The sequence below is a fragment of the Numida meleagris genome, chromosome 16 (assembly GCF_002078875.1).
Source record: "Numida meleagris isolate 19003 breed g44 Domestic line chromosome 16, NumMel1.0, whole genome shotgun sequence".
NCBI classification, from domain to species: domain Eukaryota; kingdom Metazoa; phylum Chordata; class Aves; order Galliformes; family Numididae; genus Numida; species Numida meleagris.
Genome location: NC_034424.1, coordinates 5,000,071 through 5,019,387, shown reverse-complemented (window position 1 = coordinate 5,019,387; position 19,317 = coordinate 5,000,071). Strand labels below are relative to the sequence as shown.

At 40.5% G+C, this 19,317-nt stretch overlaps 1 protein-coding gene across 8 annotated transcripts in view; it reads right to left on the bottom strand.

Annotated features, from left to right (window-relative positions):
* The window catches only part of SPTAN1 (spectrin alpha, non-erythrocytic 1), a 46,544-nt gene that overhangs the window by 14,378 nt on the left and 12,849 nt on the right, over nt 1-19,317 (bottom strand). For 3 of the 8 annotated variants that reach the window (XM_021414313.1, XM_021414310.1, XM_021414312.1), the window contains 31 exons: nt 18,828-18,972; nt 18,575-18,729; nt 17,233-17,368; nt 16,587-16,688; nt 16,212-16,349; nt 15,659-15,769; nt 15,160-15,237; nt 14,844-14,999; nt 14,309-14,513; nt 14,002-14,183; nt 13,305-13,548; nt 12,872-12,994; nt 12,184-12,401; nt 11,374-11,466; nt 10,861-10,995; nt 10,215-10,363; nt 8,885-8,944; nt 7,171-7,369; nt 6,027-6,131; nt 5,494-5,517; nt 5,124-5,159; nt 4,039-4,086; nt 3,299-3,390; nt 2,761-2,905; nt 2,468-2,649; nt 2,189-2,288; nt 1,861-2,058; nt 1,573-1,719; nt 958-1,061; nt 653-815; nt 180-194 (listed from right to left, as the gene is read on the bottom strand). In XM_021414313.1, the coding sequence (XP_021269988.1) occupies nt 180-194; nt 653-815; nt 958-1,061; nt 1,573-1,719; nt 1,861-2,058; nt 2,189-2,288; nt 2,468-2,649; nt 2,761-2,905; nt 3,299-3,390; nt 4,039-4,086; nt 5,124-5,159; nt 5,494-5,517; nt 6,027-6,131; nt 7,171-7,369; nt 8,885-8,944; nt 10,215-10,363; nt 10,861-10,995; nt 11,374-11,466; nt 12,184-12,401; nt 12,872-12,994; nt 13,305-13,548; nt 14,002-14,183; nt 14,309-14,513; nt 14,844-14,999; nt 15,160-15,237; nt 15,659-15,769; nt 16,212-16,349; nt 16,587-16,688; nt 17,233-17,368; nt 18,575-18,729; nt 18,828-18,972 (3,988 nt within the window). The remainder of the gene's footprint in view (nt 1-179; nt 195-652; nt 816-957; nt 1,062-1,572; nt 1,720-1,860; nt 2,059-2,188; nt 2,289-2,467; nt 2,650-2,760; nt 2,906-3,298; nt 3,391-4,038; nt 4,087-5,123; nt 5,160-5,493; nt 5,518-6,026; nt 6,132-7,170; nt 7,370-8,884; nt 8,945-10,214; nt 10,364-10,860; nt 10,996-11,373; nt 11,467-12,183; nt 12,402-12,871; nt 12,995-13,304; nt 13,549-14,001; nt 14,184-14,308; nt 14,514-14,843; nt 15,000-15,159; nt 15,238-15,658; nt 15,770-16,211; nt 16,350-16,586; nt 16,689-17,232; nt 17,369-18,574; nt 18,730-18,827; nt 18,973-19,317) is intronic. The other 5 variants (XM_021414309.1, XM_021414314.1, XM_021414311.1 and 2 more) reach the window with 3 other exon arrangements.

Sequence of the window (19,317 nt, the reverse complement as noted above, 5' to 3'; positions counted from 1 at the left end):
CCACATCCATAACATGAAGACCAATAGCTGCACCTGAATGAAGGTCAATAACCAACAGAAAACGAAAAGATTGCATGAACTGATGGATGGAGCAACGAACTGCAACCAGACCTTGTGCTCACATAGAAGCTATACAAAGAAAACAAACCGACATACCAGGGCTAGTCCAAACTACTTACCAGCAGTTTGGAAAGCTATAAAACAGATTGAGAGAAGAACTAGTTCAGTGCATTCGTACTACTTCGTAAGCCAGCATTTCAACACAGGAGGCAATTGTAATTAGTGCTTAACACCGAAGAATGAATAAGGCTTCATATTTTAGAACGTAAGGTGGAGATGAGACCCAAGAACTTAGTTTCATTATTCTATTAGGATAAAAGCAGAATAGCTTCTCAGCGGTATCTTCAGGAAGCTTGCTGCTGCAGATACCATGTATCTTACTAATTACATACATCAGTAATTACTAAGTGACTTCTATTTTGGGCCTCTTCTCATGCATAAGACAATCTCCATTTCCTCTTTAATGAAGACTGTGTCCAACATGGCACATTATTCACCGAACACGAGCTCCTCTGAACGTATTCCTTCGAAGCAGAGTATTCTTTGTGAAGCTAAATACCTCATGTGGATTCCTAATTTGGATCATATTCACCTGGATGTTTGTGGGATCCTTATAGGACTCATCACTTGCAGTCTGGAGCTTCTCACTGATCCAAGCTTCTATTTCATCGACATCACGACTGAACTGCTGGAGGGTCTGAGACTCTCCCAGCTTAGATCTCTTCTCAATCATTTGAGCTTTCAGACGAAGCCACCTGTATGCAATTAAATACACGTGTAGAATGAAAAACCAGGGCTGCACGAGGCATGGTGTTTAACAGCTTAACAGTTAGGAAACGGTGCCAAATGGCACCTTCACAGCTGCATCCCATCTTACAAGGCAATCCATGTACACACCTGTCCAGAACCTCGTTGCGTCTGCTAGCAATGACTCCTTTCGCATAATGATCAGCAGCAATCAACTGGTCAGCAAAAGACTGCAAGACAGCGATTTTCTCTTCCTGTTCAAAAGAGAAGCTATTGATTAGGAGAACTGTGGTACTTCAAACTAAGACAAGTGATGAGCAGGGTCTGGAACAGAGTAAGACTGTTTATTTTTTTTCCTATTCAGGATGACTATCTTCTACAGGACCAAAAAGTTCAACTTCACAACAGCTTTCACTTGCAGCATTTAGGAAGAAAACATCTTCTTGACTTTTAGCAGTATGTAACAGTAGGCAGTTTTCTTCTCAAGAAACTGAAAATGTAACTACTTCTAGTGTAGTAAGGAAGTAAATTTCAAGTCAATAAGAGATACATACAAATACTTGCCACTCTGTCTACAACTTGTTTGTAGACTATGAAATACACCTGTACCTGCAGGAGGCACTTCTGAACTGCTGCTGCAGATGCCAAACGGCTGAATATTTAGAATGAAACTTTAGAAGCCACAGGTGGTAGCAATTTATTTTGTTAATAACTCGCATCAGAAAAAATAAATTATTTTCCCTTCAATTCAGCTACTCTCCTCACCTGGACATTGATTGCCTTGTCGAAATCTTCATGCTTCTTGATCAGCGCCTCCACGCTGTCCAAGGAGTCTCCTTTATCTTCTGTATTTAGGAATGCCTCTCGGGCAGCCATCCAGTTTTCGGCTTGTTCACAATCCCGATGAAACAGCTAAGGAGGAAAAACTCCAAAGCATGAGAAAGGCAGACCATGAACATCACTCGTCATTGCGAATGAACAAATTTTTTTTTTTTTTTTTTACGAAAGAAGGAATTATTATTGTTATTATTTTTTAGAATTGCAGCAGAGTACCTGTAGTTCTAAGCACTGGTCTAGCATCATCCTGCGCTGGACCCAGGCCTTCTCTAGGTCTGTCCGTTCTTGATCTAGAATATCCAGTTTCTCCTTGATCTCTGGGCTGGCATAGTGTCCACGAGCCAGAAGTTGCTGCCCAAACTGCTCAAATGCCTGAAAAGTGCCAGCCCGTGCATCTATTTCAGTGCGGTGTTCCTGCAAGGTACAGAGATTTGCTATTAAACAGAGGACAGAGCAGCGACTGATTCATTTTTGGAACTGTAAGTGGAGAGTGTCAGCAAAACAAACACCTATTGATGCTTGATACTCACTAACTTTCACATACCTGATGCCTTTCCAGTAGAGCTTCAGCTCCAGTCACATCTTTCGCAAGTTCATCTGAGGAGACCAGACCCCGGATTCCATTGATCCAAGACATAAGGTCTCTGTGACAACAGATTAATAGAAAGTTTTTCCCTTCCTCCACTGCAGTAAGCCAGAATAGGAGAAACAGTCCTTTTTCAATCCCTCCCCCGAAATATTCCCCTGAAACACCGACTCATACATACTCCTCCAGTAATACAGCAGACAGACAAATTGGGGAGGAGGGGCACAGGATCTTTACCTGAAGTCACTGAGGAAGCGCTGCAGGTCATGAGAATCTCCGAGCTTCTCTTTGCGCTGGTCAGCACGTTTTCCCAGACTACTCCAAGCTTGGTTCAACTCAGTACATTTTTCTTGAAGATCTTCAGCTGATTCTGGATGTGACTGGATCAGACGCTGGGCAGTTTCACCAAGAGAATTCACCTAGAATAAAAAAAAGGAAAACACAATGAAGAAAAATAATCCTTTCTATAGTGCAATCACCTCAGCTAGATAAAAGGAAAGCTTCTGCATTTGTCTCCCTCTCATCCTCACCTTGTCTCCAAGAGCTGCCAAGTCTCTCTCAAAGCCTTCATGCTTGCGCTGCAGAGCCTGCACGCTGGCCAAGTCATGTCCATAGTTGTCAGTGTTTAATGCTTGATTCTTCTCTTCTATCCATTCTTTTGTTTCGTCAGCATCTCTGATTTGAGTGGAGGCAAAAAGAGAATTGAAATGGAGGCCATGCTAGGATCTCTGTTATGCACCTGATCTCTTCTTTTTAGAAAAGCTCAAGTAGTTGATGGATCTATTGAAGTGCAAGACAGAATTGAACTCTGGCAAAACAGGGCAGCAGTTCAAATCTCCCAAACCCTCAGCAGCTCCATGCTTTCATACTAACAAGCTTTTCTTTTCTATGATTTCTATGATTCTTTTTCTAGGAAGTATATTAAAAAAACCCCTTGTTTTACAGGTAGCCCAACTTCCACTGAACAAGCTGAGGGTTGAAATACGACTTGTTAGGTCCCGCTACGTTTTAGAACTCTTATCAAAGTATTTTACTGAATTAAGACCAGGTAGGATACAAACACCTCACCTGTGGAACCTCTGGACTTCATGAGCACTGCCCAACAGCTGGCTCCGCTCCTCTGCTAACTGCTGCAGAGATCTCCAGCGTTCATTCAGCTCCTGAAACAGTAACAAAGAAGAAATCATAGTAATACTGCAAATCACAATTGTATAGCATTTCTGCATAAAGAAACTCTTGTATGGCACTGGAGATTTATGACAAACAGAAAAGCATGGTATCCAGCAATGTTTTGGTCACCATGCTTATAGCCCTCTTTCTCATTCTGCTGACATTTGCACAGATGCCAACTACGCCTTCTTCAGGCCCACCCTGACAGCCAATTTTTCACAATTCTACTGAGAAAACCGAGTGTAGTGCTGGAAGATACCTGATAACAGCTACACCTGTATTATTTAGAGAATATAAGCAATTTTTACCAAGTAGTCACTAACAAATGAGAAGATGAGACAGGACTTTCACTGCAGGTAAGCGTTACTGTTTCTGTTTAATTCCAGAGGAATGTACCAATACAATTAGTCTAGCTCAAAATAATAATTTTAAGTGTTTCTCCTGACGTGGAAAAACAAATAATTCCATGTACATAAGAAGATTCTGATGCAACTTGAGAAGCAAATGCTGTATGTTAATGATTCTCTTGGTAAGTTTATTCAAATAGGCTTATAAAACAATGACAGCCAAAGGCTATGGAAAGGGAGGTGAAATAGTTCCCAGCTTTTACATCAGCTCAGAAAAAGTTGTATTGTTACCTTGATCGAGTTAAACGTTGCCACTGTGTGTACCATCATACGAGCAGACTGTGAAAAGGCAGAAATAAAAAACATGTTGCATTAAAGCCAACTTCAGAGCCAAAGTTAAACCGAAAGAAAACTCCTTAAAAAAAATCCATCAATTGGCCTAGGTCAAAACCACAGACTTTGTAAAATACAGCTTTACAAAATGTATGCAGGAGACAGAAAACAATTATCTGAACTGTTTCACTTCTGACTGAATCAGCTTAGCAGTTAATTCAAATACTTCTAGAATACAGGATGACAATCAAAACTGGTGAAAGCTCATTAGAAAAGTTAAGACAATTCCTTCCAACACACAATCTCCTTTTATAACAACGATAAATTACTTACAGTAAAAAAAAACCCATAACATTGGATAATGTCAAAAATATTCAGAATATTTTGGTGCATCAGTAAGCAGTGGAAGACAAAGATATTGCACACAGACAGTGTATTCCTTGCTAGAGGAATACTGACATTACGGCCTTTGACTTTCAGGAATAAAAACATTTCCTTCCTCTTGATATATTACAACAAATAAACATCATGCTAAGTAAATGGGAATTTAGGCAATACCTAGCAATGTTGGTATAACAACTACAATGTGTGTGACAGTACAAACTCAAAACAAAAAGGGAGTTCCCCAGTACAGCTCAAAAACAGACAGGCAGCAAGTTCTCTGCTGGGAATCCACTAAAATGGAGAGCTGACTTATTTTGAAAATCAAGAGCAGTAGTTGGGTGACATCTTTTCTATACTGACAGAGAATTTGTATGTAAGCATATGATGGCAACTTCCTGCTTAAAGCCATGAGAGTTTCTGTAACACGCCTGCCGAAGTAAGCAAGCAGTGAAATTCATTAACCCTAAATCAACACCAACTCAAAACACTGGTTGAGAGTAAGACATCTCTAAAGTCACTCTGTCAAGTCATAAAGAAGAAAAGAAGGGCTTATGAGAAGGTGCACAGTCTACCAAAAAAGAAAAAGAATACAAAAAACCAGAACGTGTGCTGTAGTTTGTTTTATTTCCCTGTTGTGTGGATTAAGTAAGGACGCTTACCTTCCAAGGAGAGGCTGTCTTAGAGTCAGTTTCATCCTGTTTAAAAATGTGAAGGAACAGCTTTAAATAGGAAGCAAAATCTGAAACTATCAGAGAAAGCTTAGAAACTCTGAGACATCTCCATGTTCAATCCTTATCAGCATAAATCAATTTTTACAACTACATACTTGTGTCATTTCGGGTTATCCTGCTCAGCATTGATATGCAACGTGGAGTAAAATACCCAGTAAATGAACAGATCTAAGGTGAAATGATCTTTGTACATCCATTCGAAATCATTAATGAGTTCCTTCATGCAAATGGATTACAATCGTGACAGAACTTCTGCATTCCAAACTATTAAAATTGCCACATGGAAATTAACACTTACCCTGGGCATCATACCATAGACTTCCTGCAAAAGAAAAACAAGGAGTCTTGTTATTTCCTACCAAACAACTTCATACTTTCTTACAGAAAGAAAATTTCTACTGTTTTTGAGAAAGGGAAGACAGGAGACAGGCAGCTTCTTCTAGGAGATGGTTTCCAGCATGTCATGAAGCCAAGCAGCACTCCCACAATCTACATGTGCTATAGGAATGGGAGTTTGGCACTTATGCGAAGAAGCAAAGCTAATGCATGGAATCTCTGCGACTTCTAGTATTACCTTAAAGACATTCCAGTCATAAAAAAAACACAAAAGCTCTACATGTTGCAACTTGCACTACTTCAGAAGAAGCAATTCCAAGGTTACCCTTGTGATGGCCATACTACAGAACAGGCACTAAGTGTCTCTGATGAGACAGACAACAAACAGCAGCAGCCAGAATCTTGCCATGAAACACCAAGTAGGACAGACTAAAGAAAGGAGGGGAATATTTTACTTCTCAAGAGCATTAGACAAAGCCAGAAAAACAAGCAGACCTGTTGCTCTACTGCTTGCACTTCCTCTGCCATCAGCCCTTCAGACTCCAGGTCGTTTGCCACCTTGTTTATGTCCTTCAGCCGGGACTCGTTCGCTTTTAAATCCTGCAGAGAACAGTAGCATCCACAGCATTAGCATTCACACTGGCAAAACACGTGGATCCAGTTGGAACACCAGGGCTGCCAAGAAGTACAGTTTGCAAACAGCAGGAATTTAGCACACTTGGCCTTTACAGTTATCAGTGAATACAGAATGTGCAAAAAATCCCAGCTGTCGGTGCCAAGTGTCAACGTGTTAAAGGAACACACCATCAGAGCTTTCCACACACAAGGTTAATTAACAATCAGCAGTGGAATACACTTTTGAACTGTCAGGCATACAAGCATTACCAACATGGAGATGAAAAGCTGCCACCCACAATGCTGTGGATAAGTAATCTAAAAAGCCAATTTTAAGAGGTACTTTTACTGAAACACTTCCAGACTGACAGAAACCTTTCCATCAATCAGAAAGGGAACCCAGTAAAAAAACCAACAAAGAAATGGTGGAGAACTCGCATTTACATTTCATTAGATGACACATTTTAGTTTCGACCACTAACTTTAAAAAAAAATAACCAAAGACACCAGCACAAATCCAGTCACTGTTGCCATCTTCACACCTACACTATTAGGCTGCCTCAAGTTGTGTTAGCCAACTTTCAAGCTGTAAGTGTGATAACATACACAGGGCTACCAAGTCACCAGCTTTTCCACTGTTAAAGTCAGGCACTGTTGCATTTAAGTATCCAGCACCTTACCAAGGTGGACAGAAAAAGGTATGTGAAAAGTCATTCTTTCACTTCATGCAAAGTAAAGAAATATTAAGCAGTGCTGCAAACAGAGGGAAAAAAAAAATCAAAAGCCTGTTGGCATTTTGAAGCAAGGAATTATTCTTATATATCTCGTGAAATGTTCTACAGCTGAAAACTAAAACATTTTTCCTTGCAACAAAAAGAAAAAATAAATACAGCTTAACTGAAGGTGATGCTTTGCACAAAATGAAATTCTTCCAGAACTTGGAAGTTCATTGCTTCTCAGCTGTGCTGAATTATCACTGCCACTCGAGCAGGACGCACACGGCTCACGCAGTGTCACAGCATACCTTCTGAAAGTCATCAAATTTCTTCTGCAGCACCTCCACCTGCTCCAAGTCAGCACCCACTTCCTCATTAGTGAGTGCAGCTTCCTTCTCATTGATCCACTGTTGAAGCTCATTCGCCTCACGGAAAAGCATGAATTTTTTGCAGCTTTTTTCTAGCATGCCTTTACGTTTTTCTCCCAGCTCAAGGAGAGAATGATACCTGGAACAAGCAGAAAAGGAAGGCAGGAGCAGTCAGGTTGAACCGAGCAGAGTCACAGTCATTAAACAAGTTCATGTAGCACCAAAGATGCTGGAAGTCCCTGCAATCCACACACTGCTGTTCTACAGAATGGCCTAGTTGTTCACGATCAGGTAAGTGTAAACTGTGCATGTGCCTCCTCTGTATGGGTGAGCACACCAAAATGAGACCTCCCACATGCAGTGCTTCAGTGGGCAAAGGCAAATCCCAATCACAGCTCAAGGCAGGCTCTTATGCTACAGCAGCACTGCAGTGCAGAACGACTGCGCAGGCTACACAAAAGATAGCTAACTTTGTGAGAAGTATTTTCCTGTAGCACATTAAGTCTTCCACCAGGTTAAATCCACCAGCCTGGCAGCTACTGGACACAAGATGTCTTACCTAGCTATGGTTCAGTGCAAGATCTGCTGAATGGTTGTAAGAGATGTTATTTCTCAGATGACACAACTACATTCAAGTGGAAAACACATCAAACCTGTTTTACACGTGCTGCTTGTATATATCTGTGGAATTACCAATGGTATCGGTGAAATTATTCCTCCTTTACCTCAGAGGTTTTACTTCATTCTAAAGTGCTTAAATGGGTTTGAACAAGCAAATAAACCATAAGAGACCAACGTGAAAACACAGCAGCAGCACTGCATTTAAAAGCACAAAAACCCCATGTCTCCTGTTTGATTCCTGGCAATGCAAAATGCCCATTGGCAAAGAACCTGCACTCAGAACAGCCACTAACAGAGATGAACAGGGCTGCTGAAAGAAAGCCTTGACATCCTGGGCTGCAGTGCCTGTACATCCAACTGATAAGCAGCTGTAAGTCTCTTCACAAGCTGAGACTTTATGGTTTCCCCTCTATTCTGATTCAAGACCAGATATAAAGGAACCAAGAATCTTTTGTATTAGGTTTGAATGGCAGCATCCTAGCCTGACTTGCATGAGCTACTGCATGCAGGAAAACACTTTCTTAAAGCCTGACTCAACTGCAGATGTTTGCTTTGGCATATCATTTTAGGTACTAAGTACTTGCAAAGCTCATTGAGGATCGGGGCAAAATTCTACCAAGTATAATATCACATAAATGTCTGCTTCTGGTAGATCTGTTTTTTATATATTGATTTATACTAACAAGTTACTGTATCTGCACCTCAGAAAATGCAATACATGCATTTTAAGGAAAACACTCTAGGTATCACTGAACCCTCACTTGGCAAGTCAAGTCAGTATGAAGAACACCATTAACCAACCTAGCAGGGCCGACGTGACCAACAGGAGAAGCAGCTGGCGGGATGGCTGGCTATACACAACACATGGAACACACATCACAACACACTCATCTAAACTAAACTAACACACATTGCACAAATTGCTTCCTCCGTGTCTCTTTGGAGCAGCTTTCCCAAAGAAAGAAGGGAACAAAGAGAATGAACAGTGACAGTATGGAGACAGCGTGGTTTAGAAAGGGCTAATCCTACTCACAGTTCTTCGACCTGTTTCATACGCAGAGATACACTGCCGACTTCCTTAGTTATGAGAGTCCTGCACAGACAGAGGGAGCACAGCAAACGCATGCAAAAAATTAGTTAGATTAACAAAAATAATGAAAGCAGCAGCTCCATCCATGGGTCGTCTGTGGTAGGAGATGGTTAAAGGTTCACATTTAAATGGAGAAAATTAGATGTCATTAAGAAGCAAACAAAGCAAATCAGACCAGAGTGAAATTCACACGAGGAAACCTCAGCAGTACAGCTGAACTCTCTCTCTAAGGTCTCCTCATTTCCTGACCATTGTGCCATTTGATTTAAAACCAAAGGGTGGCTCCTCTCCTTTGCTCTCAAGTAAGACACCTCTCTTCTAGTACTGAACAGCTGCAGGCAGACCCATAGAATAGTTACACATCATTAAAATCCTGAACCATTCTTTCTTCTAATTGGTATAAGCTACACTATTAGCTTGGTTTATTTTAAGTCCTAGTGCTAAAGCTATAAATTATTGTATGATAATTATTGCATGACAACTAGTGACTCAAAACAACTGAGTAGAAAGGAGTTCTCATGTAGAGTAACTATGCAACCAGACGGGAGTGTGCACTGAACTGTCAGCTCAAGCTTCCAAGTGGCTTGATAAGCCGAGCTGGTAGCTCACAGCTATCACTCACAGCCCTTGCTTGAACTAATCTAGAACTACCATGTGCCTTAGGAGGCCATTACCAAGCAGTCATGCAGTTTTCTGCATTTGCAATGGCATGTATGTTCCTCATTAAAAAAAAAAAAGAGAGGAGGGGGGTTTTAACCCATGTAACGGCACCACATCTCAGGACAAAATTCAACAAAAACAACAAGCCAGTACCAAGAGAGCTGCAGCTCCTAAGGAGACACCTCCAGAGGCAGCCCTATGGAGGGAGGGTACTGTACTTCTGTAGCCAAATTTAAGAAAGCTTTTCAAAACAGATCGCACGTTAAGAAGTGACAACTACAAATACAAGAGCTGCTTAGGACAGATATAACTCACAAACAAGTTTAAGTAGTCAGACACAACAACAAAAGGAACACATATAATACTCAGGTCAGACAGTAAGTTGAGCTCAAGTGTCATGAATTTTACAGTTAAAAAAATGGAAAAAGCAACAAGAAAATCTAGAATAAGAATATCATGACTCAGTATGGGGCTCCTGGTAAAGGAGCCCCTCTGTTTTGCTCCAATTAATTACACCCTAGCCTACGAGGCATCGACCTAAACTTATGGCATATGTGAGACAAAGGCCAAGCCAGCAAACACTGGATGTCATCTCTCATGAGTTAGATCTTACTGGTTGTCAATTTGCTCCTGTCGCAACGCTATGCTGCCCTGCTCTTCCAGAAGATTCTCTCGGGATGCAGACTGGGCAGGATCTAGTTTTTTCACGTAGGCAGCTGGTACAAAGCCCTGACGATCATTAACTTCAACCTTCCACCAGTCCTGTCATGAAAAAATAAAAGCAACCACTGTAAGGCAAACACCAAGCATAAAGTGTGCTGTGTACCCCAAAGGTGGCAAAATTAGAGGTTTCTATTAATACAAGAAAACAAGAGTTTGTCCTTTTTATGGAGGTCATTTCAAACTCTCTCTTGTAGACACCTAGGTCTTGCTTTCACTTCTCCCCTTGTGTTTGGTCAGTAATTCTTCAAAAGAAAGGAAATATGCCTTCTTGCAGACACATGCCCTAGGGCATATGGTGTTTACAACTTAGAAAAAGCTGGCAGCCATAAGGGAGTCACAAGAGCGACAAGAAGAAGTACGCTGAAGTGTTAAATGGGAACACAGACTGAACACACAAATGCTTTAACTTCTTGAATGCTCTTATTCACAAACAAACCAACCAACAAAACAACAACAAAAAAGCCCAACAACACTCAATAGAACACATAAAACCAAGTAAGCCAAGCAGCTCAGCAAGCCAGCAGGCAACAGCATACCTTGTTGGTGCTGTTGAGCAGGGTGAGGATATCTCCCTTCTTCATAGTCACCTCCCGAGGACTCTTCTCTTGGTAATCATAGAGTGCCAGCACAAGCTCTTTTCCAGTTTCATCATCGGTGGGAGCAACTTGTTGCTAACGAAGAAGGAGCAGAAGAAAAATGAGTAAAGATGCAGAAACTTTTTCATGTTTATTACAACCAAAGTAGCAGTCCTAAAAAATACTTCAGCCTTTGTAAATGTTTTAAAGTGATTCCCGTTGAAATAAATGTACTACAGATGGACTTATTTTATGTACCCTCTGGGCTGAAACATTGGAAACGATCACATTGTTCTCTTTTCTTCCAGTATAACATAGCAGTATGTCACAATTATAAAAAGAGATAACTTCTTTTAATTAGAAAATCAAGTGCAGTCTGCAGTAAGTTCTGAAAAGCAACAACTGCTGTTAAGCTTGGTCTTTAACTTCTGCCGACCCAAGAATTCCAGCACTACGATTAGCATCCTTCCTTACCCTGCAGGACTGGGCCTGTTCCCTTAAAGCCTGTATGCTACTGCCGTAAGCAGAAAGATCAGACATCAAAGCTTCATGCTTCTTCAGGAGAGCCTGAAACCAAATGATAAAAACAACATGTACACCAAGGCATTTTAACAAATGCTATTTTGCTTAAAATATATACTTGGGCTGCATACACAGGGAATGTGGGTTCTTCAGAGCTGCCAGGACCTCTGACTCTCATGAGAATAGCTCCATCTATTTATTCACAGGCCTGATAGCTGCCCAAATGCTTCCGATGCTTTTGCTCTACCTTATCTCAGTATCATTCTTTTGCTCTTACCAGGAAGGAGTACCACATATTACTCCAGAATTAGAGGTAAGTTTGAAAGAATATCTTCAAACTGCAGTTAATTTCAATGAAACGTCAGTCAGCAGTGTCTGGCCACAGAAATATACTTGTATAGCAACTTTTGCATAAGAAAATACTTTGAGACTGATGAAGTACTCAAAGCTAGACTCATACTGAAATACAACACTGCAACAGGCAAGGATTTACTGATACTTACCTTATTATACTACACAAATTCCCTATAGTATAGTGAATACGCCAAATAGCAAAGTGACACACACAACAATAGCTAACACAGGAACAACAGCCATCGTACTTTGATTCTGAGCCAAAATTGAGCTCGATGCAAAAATCTTCCATCCTTTTTTTTTTTTTTTTATAAGAATTCTAAAAGTAGCAGAGCTCCTCATTTTCTCTGCTACTGAATAAAGTCCTCACTCTGTTTACACAAACGTAATTCTAAGAGTGCCAAATACCTCAGCAGAGTCTTCATCCTTTCCATAGTCTGTGCTGCCTACAATGGGCTCCTTTTCCCTCATCCATGATTCTGCCTCATTAGCATCAGCAAAATACTGCTGAGCTTGCAGAGAATCCTCTAGATCTTGTCGCCGTTGGGAAGCCTTGGCTTTCAGAGAGTCCCATTTTTGGTTTAGTTCATTCAATTTGATCTTCACATCCTCAGCAGCAAAATGTCCTATGCAGCAAGAAGAGGGGACTGAAGGACTTAGAGACATAAATAATACAGACTGAAAGGTTATTTGTACTTCTTGAAAAAAAATAAAAAATAAAAAGTCACAAAAACTAGACCTGTTTTGACCTATGTAGCCTATTCTGACTGCAATAAGGGAAGCATAATTCAGTTTCCCCTTTGGGTTCAGACAGACTGTACCTGTCAATTAAACTGTACTAGGAATATTTGAATATATGCATCTGCCAAGATCAGGTGAAGATCTGTGAAAATGGTGACAGGTTCCCATCAAAGAATCTGTTTTTATTGCCAAGAGAAAGAATGACTAGAAGTTCAATCCTGCTGGCAGGTATCTGTCTAGTTCTCAGATAGAAACAGTCAGTAATCCTTAATCATACAGGGCTAGAGAATGAAGTCCTGCACAAAGACTCTTGGATTTCTGAAAGACAAAAAAATTAAGAAATATTGAGACATACCCTCTTCCACCATAGCATTTCCTTTCTGTGTGACTGCTTTAATGCGAGGTTCATGGCCTGCAATTTCTGCCTGCAAAGCCTGGTGCTTCTTTAGCAGATTCTGGACACCAATTAAGTCCTTGCCTGAAAAATATAAGATCATTAACTAGCTTAAGTCTGATGACTCAGAATAAAAATTTCAAGGAAGCTGCAGCAACAAATGTCAGACAACCTTGCAGAGAAAGTACTATCACAGAGCCTTATGAAAATTGAGTTACCCACTGAAATTGTAGAATTAATGTAACAGAACAGTTAAAGAACCACGGGTAAATACGTAAATGCAGGCAATGCTAACTGCACTAATCATTTTAGAAATTTCCAGAGAACTTTGTATACAAAGATAAGTCAGAGCAATTCTGACATCTAAATCCTGCAGGTATCAGAATGGCCCAACCTCGGTTTGTTGAGGCTGCAATAGGTTCCTTCTCCCTAATCCAGGTCTCTTCATCCTCAATGTCACGGAACAGCTGCTGCAGGCGAAGAGAATCTGCGAGTTTCTGCTTGCGAGCGACCATTGGATCCTTCAGAGCTTCATAACGAGCTACTAAGGCTTCCTGTTTCTTCTTGATATTGTCAGCATCAAAGTGCCCAGCATCTTGGAACTGGCGTGCCTGGATGGTAATGCCATCTATACGATCCTAGAAATAATTGAGTGATAGTTTTATGTCACAGCCTTTAGAAGATTTCAGGCTTTTTGCTTGATGCAGTGACTGAAAACGTTAGAGTATTTTCAAGTTTTAGCAAGTAAGTTATGTTGTGGTAGAGAAAGAGAAACACCTGCGCACTGTCAGTGCAGCAATAATCATTGCTAAGAAGTCTATCCCAGATTACATTCCACAGATAATGTAAATTGTTTTTCCTCTGTCAGTTTCATACAGAGGAAAGTTTTGTAATTTCATTAGCTTGACAGATGTGCTACTCTAAATGAACCATTTCGGTTCAAATTTTTTTCTGACAAACAAGCTTTGAAGCCCAAAGATAGGAAGCATCATGAAAATACAGATTGTTACTGCCACCTGATAAAGTCTCTGGAGTGATTGTTTTCAAGTGAGCAGATCTCAAAGGGCAGGAAGAAAAATCACTCCCCTCACCTGATGGGCAGCAACATCCGCCTCTAGCAGGGCATGTTTCTTCTGGAGATTCTGAACACTGGTAAGATCTTTTCCATAATCATCAGAAGCCAAGTGACCCTCTACTTCATACAGCCACAGCTCAATGTCTTCTACGTTGCGATTAAATTGCTGCTGTTGATTGGCTTCACGCAGTTTTATACCTGAGTGAGACAGAGTGGAGAGGAGATGACTTAAGTTGTCCACTTCATTTGACTCCCTTCCTTGTCTTTTCCCAGCTAAAGCCCCTAGAAGAAGTGTTGTTGAGATGTTTACGAGTAGGTCTTACCTTTGAGCTCAGTGGCTTCCAGAAGTTTCTTCCACAAGCTGATGACTTCATTCATGCGAGCTGCCACCTCATCAGATGCATAGTGATTGACATCAATCAACTTCTGGCCAGCCTTCTCCAGTGCATCAATACGACTCTGATTAGCAGAAAGCTCTGCTTCAAAAGCCTGATGCTTCTGAACTTTACCTTGCAAGTTTGATGGATCCTACAGATAAAGAAAGAAAAAAACTTTCAATCCAGAATTAATATCTATAGAACTCTGAAAACATTTTTAAATTCGACTATGCTTATATACGTGCCAATATGTCACAAGAGGAATTGGTGCCACAAATGTGCCTTTGAAATCAGAACATTTAAGCTATTGAATTAGCATGATTACAGCATGATGGGACAGGGAGAAATTGCAGTTCTTCCTGAAGCCATTAATACTGTCTGCTTCAGCAAGATTTGTCTAATCCCGCTTCAAATCATTATACTGATTACATTAAGCTTGGTATTGCCTTGGTATTATTCTGACACTGATCTTTGTTTTTACCTTGTAAGCCTCATCAGTAGCAGTTTTCATTTTTTCATTAACCCAACTCTTTAGCTCATCAGAGTCTCTGAAAAATTGCTGGAGGTGGAAAGAGTCTGCCAGTTGAGCACGGCGGTACATGGCTCGTTCATGAAGAGCATTTCGGCGGCTCAGTAGCTGGGGAAAAAAAAAATTAAGTAAAGATTTTTAAGTTCTTCAGTTTAAGAACAACTACTGTATGCACTGAAAGCTCCACTGATTTATCCCATATTGCAGTCATACTATTTAAAACAATAGAGCAGAAAGTCTGCAGTCTAGATCTGTTTTAAATACTTACAGCATCTCTGCGTGTAGCAACGTCATCCATGGCATAATGGTTATTCTGAATCAATTTAGTAGCAAATTCATCCAATGCCTAAAGTGAAAAGATGTTCCATTTATTTTGTGTAATAAAAACTGCTTGTGCAAGTCTACACAGTAAATTAATTCTCAAAAGCTCATCACAGTAAAACTAACAGACAGTCCTTCAGATAGCTACTGTTTAAACCCCGTTAGTCTATACCATCCTCCCACACGTGCACTCATGGCCATTTATCAAAATCCACCCTCTTCCCCATGCTGGCATGATATACAAGGAACTGGGTTACTCAGCTGTCTGGAGGCAGCAAACAAGCCCTATCCTAGCTTCCCCACTGATTATTTTCCACAGTGGATCATTTCACAGAGCAAACCTCGTTCTTCTCTGTCACTCCCCCACCAACGTTGCCTCTCCAATCAATTAATTCATTTATTTCTCGCTTCTTTAGTGACATTTACACCCCATGTATATGTCTTACTGTGATTTTCTCCTCTTGGGCACTTAGGGATTTCTCAAAATCTTCATGCTTCTTTAGAAGAGCCTCCACACTATCCAGAGAATCACCAAGGTCTTCATTCAGCAGAAAAGCCTAAAGTAAGAAAACAAACATCACTGGATTTTTATGTTTGCATCCACAGCTTCTCTAATAGCCAACCTAAGCATGCTCAGTGATGTTTCCTACCATACGACTGGAAGGGAAGGATGATATACTGGGATACCCTATACACCTCTAGCAGCCAAAGGTTCCAAATAATTACTTCTAGCTTCTAGTTCAAACAGCATTTCACAAGAGTTAAACAAACATAAAAGCAACATGAGGCCAACTTGTCCAGACTCCTAATTTCAGCATTAGAAAGAAACAGTCATTGTCACATCTTGGGCAGCCACGTAACTAACTGCACAGCACCCTGCCCCTAGTGCATGTCCAGTGACAGGCAGTCACTGCCACTAGTAATTACAAGTTTTTTGTGCCTACAGAAGACTAGGCATTAATGAAAATCAAACTGGAGCGTTCAAATACATGCACTCACTTCTTGCTTGCTCATCCAGTTGTCAACTTGTTCAGTATCTCTGTAGAAAAGCTGCAGATCCATGCACTGTTCATACTGCTGTCTGCGAAGCTCCCATAGTTCTAGCAAGGCAGCTCTTTCATCTGAGAGGATAGTCAGCTAAGGGATTGGAAAGAGGAAACATTGTATTTAGCAGACTAGTTCCTTTGCTTCTCAAAGTGAAATCAAGATGGGAGTCTGAACAGAAACTGTCAATCTTAAAAGCTCCGTAATCTGAAGAGACAATACTTTGCAGCTTAAAATATTAAGAAGAAATGAACTTCTGAATTAAGGGACACAGAAGTAAAGAATATATAGTTCTTCTAGGAGTTCTTGCTCTCAAGTTGTCCAACTTGCCTTTTCTTTAACTTCATCAGAAGCATAGTGCCCAGCAGCAAGCAAAGCCTGTCCGGACTCATCAGCGGATTTGAAGCTATCTTCATGAGCATCAATTTCTCCCTATGAAATGGAAGTGAAAAAGTTGTTGCCACAACATAGCTTACAGCAGAGTGTCAAAACATGAAAACTACTGTTGAAAATAAGAGATGTAACAGTCTGGAGAGTTTAATGTTTATCATTCAGGTATCTAGATACATCACGCCAAACAAGAAAACTACAATCAAAGGCATCACCTTACAGTGCAGATAAGAAAAGTATGAATTCATATGTTAAACAGAAACTAAGTGTTGGTTTCAAGCTGCATTATTAGTTAGAGTAATTCCTCACGATGGAGAATTAAAACAGTTGTTAGTCCAACTGATGGCTATCAGGTCTAAATATTTTTGATTAAATATTATCCTAAACACTTTTAAATAGTTATCCGTGTATCTGCCTGCCATCAAGAACAACAAAGTAAAAAAAAAAAGTGAATAAGAACAGCGAGCCACGTTGTGCCATCAAAGGATCCTAGTGATACAGCATCAGCAGCCCTGACTCAGAGCCCGTGTCAGACACACAATTCAGTCTGCGAGCACTGCTGACTGGATTTGGCCAGCCATTATACCTTATGCTCCTGATGTCTATCCAGAAGGGCTTCTGCTCCAGCCACATCATTGGCAAGTTCATCTGCATTTATCAGAGCCTTCATCTCAGTTACCCAGCTAGTGAGGTCTCGGAAGTCGGCAAGAAAGCGCTGCAACCTTATGAAAACAAGAGGAAAAAATGTCTGGGAATCATTTGCTTCCATATTTGCTCAATCTTTAAACCAAAGATAAAGGTTACAAACATAAAAGCAGTTCCCTGGATAGAAACAAGACAATACAATACCAAAATGCAATTAGAATATTAAATAATTAAGTTTTCTCCAATGTACGTTTTCCATACTACTTACATTGATAGAAGAAGGAATATTCTTAGCTACAATTCTGTATGTTGAAGACAACAGAAGCCAAAAGATAGTTCTCAAAGTGTTACAAGATAGCCCAGGGGAGTGCTGCTCTCACAGTCATACCAGTGTGTGTGGGGGAAGAATTGACAGAAGGTTTCAGCTGCCCATGGCTCAGCCTCAGAACAAACAAATTCTCAGATGACTTTCAGCACGTTTTTACAGCTATTGCCTTTGGCACGTGTTTAACACTTATCAGAAAAAATGATCAGTTTCTGTTTCCCTTTTAAATTTGACGTTAACTGATTTGAAAAGAATATGACAGTGAAGGTAAATAAGCATGATTTCTTGGTGCAAGATTTATGGTGGTGATGACATACACAGCGTGAGGGAACAAACAGCAGAAACACAATACCAGAAAGGACATAAACTAACCACCACATTAGGCTAAGTTTCTTATTAACACAGCTTCTTAAAAGCAATCTAATAGTTTATTTTTCATGGAGAACCAAGCTGGTATAGAAACCAGTCTGGATGAAAACAAACTCCCCAGCAACAAGACATCACAGATGAGAGTAATATTTCTTTTAGTCTGGGACAGTACACTAAACAATACACCATACTTTAACTCTTAGCAGAGAATCACAAAGACTCCACAGTGAAGAGATTGATAATACACGTATTAAAGACCAACAAAACGCAGTCAGATAACATTTCAGAATGCAGACATCTCTGATGTAACAAAAAGTGAACATGTCATACAAACTCAAGGTGTTTATCTTTGTAATCAATGTGTGTTCAGAGAATGACCAAGAGCTTTACAGAATTTATATAAATATTTCTTTTTACCAGAAGAAGCTGATGTGAAGCATCACATGGTGAACAGGACTACTACTGAAAACACCAGATCATCCCAAACTTCTGGGAACAGCCTCCCTTTCTTCTATTTTCAAGAGTCTAATGTCCAATTTGAGTATGGAAGAAAGGACAAAAGGCCATTCTAGCAAGACAGTATTCCTACCTGTAGGAGTCATTAAGGCGAGCATGCCTCTCTGCTGCCAGAGTTCGGATCTGCTCCCAGTTGGCAATCAGCTCCTCCCGTTTCACTTGAATTTGGGAAGCATTTATTGGGTGAGACTGCTGCAAACGGTCAGCTTCTGCACAAAGGGCCTTAACCTAAACCCAGACAGTCACAAACAGCGAATAAGCTTCTAGCCTTTTAAAAACAGGGTACCTAGTTTAAATAGCAGGTGAAATGCATCTCATGAGAGTACCTTATCCTCCAAAGCTGCAAGATCTCTTTCCAGGCCTTCGTGCTTACGTAATAAAGCTTGCACACTGGCCAAGTCTCTGCCAAAGTCATCTGAGGCCATCAACTGCCCTTTCTCCTTAATCCAGCTGATAGTTTCATCCACATCCCTTCAAAACAAAGCACAAATTGAAATAGTAAACCTTTTAAGCAAAGGGGAAGAAAGCAGGATGTTTTCACGTATTACAGGCATACTTGCAAAGCAAACACCGCATCTGATTTCTATAAAGAAAAATAAACCAAAAGCACCCTAAAAGATGAGAATACATTTTTTTTAATCCCCTAGAGCCCTCAAGGGCGTTGGCAGGCCATTCTTCAGATGGTGTCACCAAATGGAAATAACAAATTATAAAACTACCAGTCAGTTTTCTGCCCTTGACCCTTCTCCAACTTCATTACAGCAAACCTCAAAATAACAAGCAGCAGGTGAGATAGACACTGCTCAAAGATACCCC